This window comes from Egretta garzetta, unplaced genomic scaffold, assembly GCF_000687185.1.
Source record: "Egretta garzetta isolate BGI_Z169 unplaced genomic scaffold, ASM68718v1 scaffold280, whole genome shotgun sequence".
Taxonomy (NCBI): domain Eukaryota; kingdom Metazoa; phylum Chordata; class Aves; order Pelecaniformes; family Ardeidae; genus Egretta; species Egretta garzetta.
The window spans coordinates 660,628-666,627 of NW_009258219.1; the positions used below are offsets into that span (position 1 = coordinate 660,628).

The 6,000-nt window shown below is 41.2% G+C and overlaps 1 protein-coding gene across 1 annotated transcript in view; it reads right to left on the minus strand.

Annotated features, from left to right (window-relative positions):
* Nucleotides 1-259: 259 nt before the first annotated feature.
* MMRN2 (multimerin 2) overlaps nt 260-6,000 on the minus strand; it is a 22,323-nt gene continuing 16,582 nt past the window's right edge. Inside the window, exons 4-7 of the mRNA XM_009633775.2 lie at nt 5,801-5,869; nt 4,469-4,642; nt 1,576-3,486; nt 260-648 (exon numbers count right to left, since the gene is read on the minus strand). Of these exons, the coding sequence (XP_009632070.1) occupies nt 260-648; nt 1,576-3,486; nt 4,469-4,642; nt 5,801-5,869 (2,543 nt within the window). The remainder of the gene's footprint in view (nt 649-1,575; nt 3,487-4,468; nt 4,643-5,800; nt 5,870-6,000) is intronic.

Consider the following 6,000-nt stretch of genomic DNA (forward strand, 5'->3'; position numbering starts at 1 on the left):
GATACAATTCTCACAGTGGAAGATTTGGGAATGTGTGTGCTGAGACATTTGGAGTCCAAACCATTGAAAGAAAATCCCATTGCTGCTCACAAGCAACTAATCAAAAGCCAAACACTTCCAGAAAAGAAGCATGAAGATGAATCTAGGGTAGTGCTATGTTTAAACACATGCAGTAGGATTGAGTACATCACAGATGAAGCAATAGTGAATTGATCCATTGCATCTATGGAAAGTTACTGATAAAACAAAATGTCATTATTCAAGTTTTAAATAGTAGGAATCCACCCATCGTTGTCCCAGGTGGACTCCGTTTCACTACAGAGCCCTGCAGCAATTCAAAGCATACTTTCTCCCCCTTCTCCATTTCTGCCATAGCAAAAGTAGTCATGGTGTTTCCATTTGGTGTTTTCCTCTGACTACTTGAGAGAGGTTTTTTGTACCCACGGCTAAAGGAGAGTTGTCCTAATGCTGGTCCTGAACTAAACTCCACAGAGATGACAAACAGGTAGACACCTTTATGCGGCGCTTTGAAGTAGCCGTGTTCAGGGAAATAGCTGTTTCCATAATTGAGGTAAGTTTCATTAAACCTCAGAGTTTTTTCTTTATCCTTTCCTTCTGAGAATCCCACATGGAATGCCACCAACGAGTCTGAAAACGAAAGAGGAACAGGATTTTAGCAGTGAGCACTCTTCTCTCCCCAGGATCATTGGAGCGGGAGATAGGGTGAAGAATTCCTGTATGCTCCGTTGTAGAGCTAAATGCTTGAAATGGGTATGTGCCTGGGATTAGATCAAATGGTTCCCTGGACCACTACTCTTGGAAAGGTATAAGGCTGAGACCACCCAGGGGGAAAAAAAGTAGAGCGTTTTTGCATTCCTAAAAATAAGTTAGATTGAAATACATCCTCTGCTTATTCAGTTTTAACTACAGTTCTGTAGTACAGATGCCTAAAGGGGCTGATTTTTGCTCCACATTTTATGTCAGTAGCAAGGGCTACAGTTGTGGAAGCCAGTGCTAAAGTTGTGGTGGTTGTAATTACCAGGTGCTTTGGTCAGTTCCCTTTCCCTGTAAACATGTGGCCATGTCACAGTGAAGTATAACCTGAAAACTTGTCGCTGAAGCTTAGCCCTAAGAGTGTGCGCGCTCTCTGGCCCAGTCCTCCCTGTTCCACTTGTGCCAATTATACCCGTTCATTTAATGTATCTGTCCACATTAGGAAGGATTTGGTGCTTTGAGTACACTCCTTCCAGACTCAAATAACAGAGGAAAAAGAAAAATTTCTGTTCTAAGCATCTAAGGTTGAATTAGTTCAAGGCCAATTTCCCAGCAGCTAGAATGGGTGTCATTTTATTGGCCTCGAGCAAAGTGCAGCAGTGTTATCAACTTGATTCTTGCTCAAACTGCTCATTTTGATGGAAGGGGAGGATGTAAATAATGTCAGAATATCTCCCTCCAGCATCCCACAAGGTACTGACAGGTCTCACAAGTAATATGCTCTGTGTGTATGTGGAACTTACAGCAGGGCCCAGAGAGAAGCTAGACCCGCACATCAGCAAGTAAAGGAAAAGAACCCACCTTTTTCCAAAAGTTCTGTCTGCACTGTATTTCTTCCACTTATCGTTTGCATATTTTCTCTGTGCTTCTCAGGCTTTTTCTTGTCTCTTTGCTTGTCTTTACCTTTCTGTTGCCTTCTTGCTTTTGTGGTCAGCATTGACTGAATCTTCGTAACATCCAGACTTATATTTGAGGCAACTAATTCTTCGTTGCTTCCAAATAGCTTTTTAAAAATCAGCAGATGTTCCTCCAGCTTCCGCTTGATGGTTGCTAAATCTGCCGAGAGAATTTCCACAGACATGTTGAGTGGCTCAATTACATTCACTATTGTGTGATTGCAGCAGAAATTCGTGTCACTTCTGGATTGATGCCTCTTGATTGCCAGGCTCAGGTGTTTGATATCATTCTTCAGAGTCATGATATCATTATAAGCTGAGCTATCCAAGGAGTCATCTTTGGCAGCTTCATAGTTAGGTTCCATATGTTCAATGATGCTGCGTTGACTACTGACTTCATGTAGAGTAGAGGGTGTTTGTGTTTCTTCTTTGGGGTGCTTAGGAGATGTATGAGCATCGTGATTCTTCTGTTGACCTCTCTCCAAGAGATAAAATCTCTTTATAAGAGATTCTAAAGTCACATTTTGTTCTTGGAGTTTATCTGAGATATGTCTGAGAGATTCTTGCAGCTGAAATACTGACGATATTAGGATACTAGGATCTTCTTCAAACAAGACTTCCATAAGTTCTTCTCCCAGTAAAGCCTCCAGTGCCCCTTCATGCCGCATGGCATCTCCCAAAAGAGAGCTGAAAGAACTGTTGAGAAACTTGATTTGTCGATGAATTTCTTCATCTTCCTTCTTCAAGAAGCCTATATCTTCTGAAAAAGCTGTAACTTGCAACTGAAGCTCTCTGGTTTCTTCTTGACGGAGACTAAGGGACTGATGGATAGATGGAAAAGCTGAGTAGAGCTCTTCAATTTCATTCCTCAAGAGATCTCTGAAAACTGACTCTAAGTGCTTCATATCCTTTAAGTTTGATTGGGTGCCTTCAAGGGAATAAGTGATATTCTTTAAATCCTCCTCCAGTATATCCGTGTCAGGAGATATTCTCTGGCAATTACATTCCTCCATGTACCTCAACAGATCTGCATAGTTTTCCTGAAGATTTGAGAGCGTATAGTTGAGCTCTGATATCTGCCTTTCCGTTGCTGCTTTGTTTTCTTCCATAATAAGTGATTTCTCCATTAAAGTTATTGTAAGATCTTCTGGCCTATGCTTTGAGATATTTTTTTTTAACTCCTTAAACCACCTCTCTAAAACTGCAATATTCTGAAAGGCCACATCTGACTCCATGTAAAGTTCTTTAAGCTGCTTTGCGTGCCCTGCCAGAAGGTCATTTATTTGTCTGATGGTTAACTGCGTATTTTCATCTTTGGGACCGTGATGTGAGGAAAAGTCAGTTAAATTTTTTTTCAAAGTCTCGAATTTATTTTCAAGATTGTTTTGCTCTTGTTTCATGTTTGCTATGCTGTTGTTCAAAGCTAAGAAATGGGACTGCTGTACCTTATGAAACTTCTTGAGCTTTGTGTCCGTATCTGCCTTGATCATGGTGAGATTATAGCGAATGCTAGCCTGCTGCATTTGCAGTTGGTTCTCTATATCTCTTTTCACCTGATCAACTTTCACCACGTTTTCTTGGACTTTTGATTCAAACTTAGTTCCCAGCTCCTGGAATTCCTTCTTGGGCACAGTGCTCTCTTGGAATCTTTCTATGCTTCTCTTGTTGGCTTCCACGTCATGGGACAGGTTTTTTACCATGTTTGAGAGGTTCTGTAAGCTTCTGTTGAAGCTTGCCCACACTGGGTTAAAATGTTTCCTTAGAAAATTCTCCACATGGGGAAACAAAACTTGCTGCAGAAGCCTTTCCTGTAGATCTGTTAACACAGTTTAAAAAAATTAATTAAATTTAAATTATGCTTTTGGAACACACCTTAATCTGGCCAGGGTAACTCAAGTATGTATTTTTCTGTAGTAATTGCCATCTTACCCCCCAAAATCTAACCACATGATAAATTTTGACAGTTGTGAAAATAGCCTGATTTTAAATCAAGGTTACGGTGCAGCATGTTGTGTCTTTGAGTCTGCAGACGATAACTTGGATATGTATTGACTGCCCCATTTAAGTCCTAAAAATACTGCATTTTGAAACCCCTGGACAAGCAGTTTTGTAAGGGCTGTAACTGCCCATTTTCATGGCCATTCTTAGCTGGTGGGCTCTTGCTTATTTATCTGTCTCATAATGTTGTTCTTTTTCTGATGCTTTCTACAATGCACCTTCTACTTTACAAAGTTATACAGCATCTTAACAGCTGAATACTCCAGGCCGGGACTAAATAACTTGAAAACTCTGTGAAGTATATGTACTAGGTGTGGATTATACTACGGCTTGATTGCTAACTATATACTAATGTTCCAGAGAAGGGTTGAATGTTCCATTTTTTCACATACACCAGTCTGATATTCCGCATGTCAGAGTATATAGCATGTGCGTATGAAAAAAAGAACAAAACCCAACCCTAAACTCTGCATCCCCATAGTAGAGAAGCAGCCATAGAAGCAGAGTAGTAAGCTAACAAACTTTAGGTATAAACAATCCCTTTATTCTGTAGTTAAGGCATATTCTGAAATTCCAGAAAAGTGCAAAGGAATCTGCCCTTCATCTCATTTCCCATTTCAAGTTAATCCTGAATTTGTTTCACTTGTTTGTATTGGAATTGCATCCATTTTTGTTCTCTTTAGAAACAACTAGGAGACCAAGGAATATCAGGGTATTTTTGTTTTCGGTTTTTCTTTCTGAACTGTGTGGTTTTTACAGGGCCTGTTGGCAAGCCGATAGTTCTGCGTCGGACCTCTCACCTGAGTTGCTCTGGTTCACTTCTAACACCATGCTTGTACCGTTGTGTTCAAATATTCTCTGTAAGTCACCTAAGTTGCTGACTGCTTGGTGAATATCACTTTGAAGATCATCCAGTAATGCCTCATGATTTTGAATGACTTCCAACATTTCTCTTGAATCCACAGATGTTGACACTAATCACAAGATTAAAAAAACAAAGTCATGCCCCGGAGTGCAGTGACCAGGCGACAGGTATTCCTACAAGATGTCTGAGAACACCTGTGTACTTTTTGCTCTGAAACTTTTGCGCTGACATTTTAGGGGGGTTGTCGATTTATAGCACCTAAAGTCGCGGTTTCTTTGCAAAGACTTTTTTCACCAGTGATGCAAACCTAGTATATTCAGATATTAACAGGAGAACTTCAGCCGTGCTAACCATGATGGCCGTAAAATACTCTTCATTTAAAATCTCCCCGTGCCATAAAAATATTCTGGAATAATAACTCCTTTCAAGCCAATTGACTGAAAGGATAGGAAAGTTTAACAACCCAGGATGAAAGAGCAATTGAGGTGTTTCGCTAAGGAATCTGCAGCGGGGGGTGAGTGTCGTAGCTGACTCTCACTGAGGGGCCCTTTAACTGATGTTCTTCTAAATAAATGCCTGCTACTTTGAGCTGCAGATTTCAAAGTGTATACGGAGAGCTGCAGAAACTGGTGTATCCCAGCTGTGCCATCCTTGGGGGGCCTCTCACCCTCCAGGGTTACCTTTGACATTTCAATCTAATATTTTAGAAACTCAAGTCCTGTAAAGCAACTGCATGTTCTTTCAGTGCTGAGAGCATAATGTAAAGACAACTGGCTTTCAGGGCTGCCATACTGCCCTGAAGCCAATTACTAGAGGATAATTTACTAGCACTGCAAGCCACACCATTTCCCCAGGGGGGTAAGGAAAGGTCCTTCTTGGATACTTAGATTGGTAGGATAGAGTGCCTGAGATATGAACCCACAGTACCTCATCATAATAAACTCAAAGCTGCTGGGTAGTGGCCTTTGAATAGATTGGTTTTCTGGTGAGACTTTTGAGCATGGTGTGCTTTCCTGTGAATCCGCTTAGCAGAGCAAGGGGTTAAACATCCGTGGTTGGAAGGTTCAACGCTCTGAACCAGCTGGCATTCTCACTAGGTACTGCTGAGGACCAGCCAGCACACAACTGCTGAAACTTTGGGATGCTTTGTCTAGAGCATTCATAGAGTGTTATACCAAAAGCCCTCATGTGTGCCAATAGACATAGTTATTCTGATCTGTGACTGAGAGGTAGAAGAATGGCAAGCAATACAATTTCAAGCACATACTGTGATTTGAGGACTCCTCTTCTTCCCGTCCTTCACTTTGATTTCCTGGCACCAGAATAAAATTGGGATCTGCAATTGAGATGTAATACATCTGTGAAAATGTTTTTGATGCAGAAACTACTACAGTTTAGCAAGGCACCGCAGGGCGATTTCACACGTGGTGTAACTGGTGTGCAGATAGGCTTCTGCACTGCGGGCTT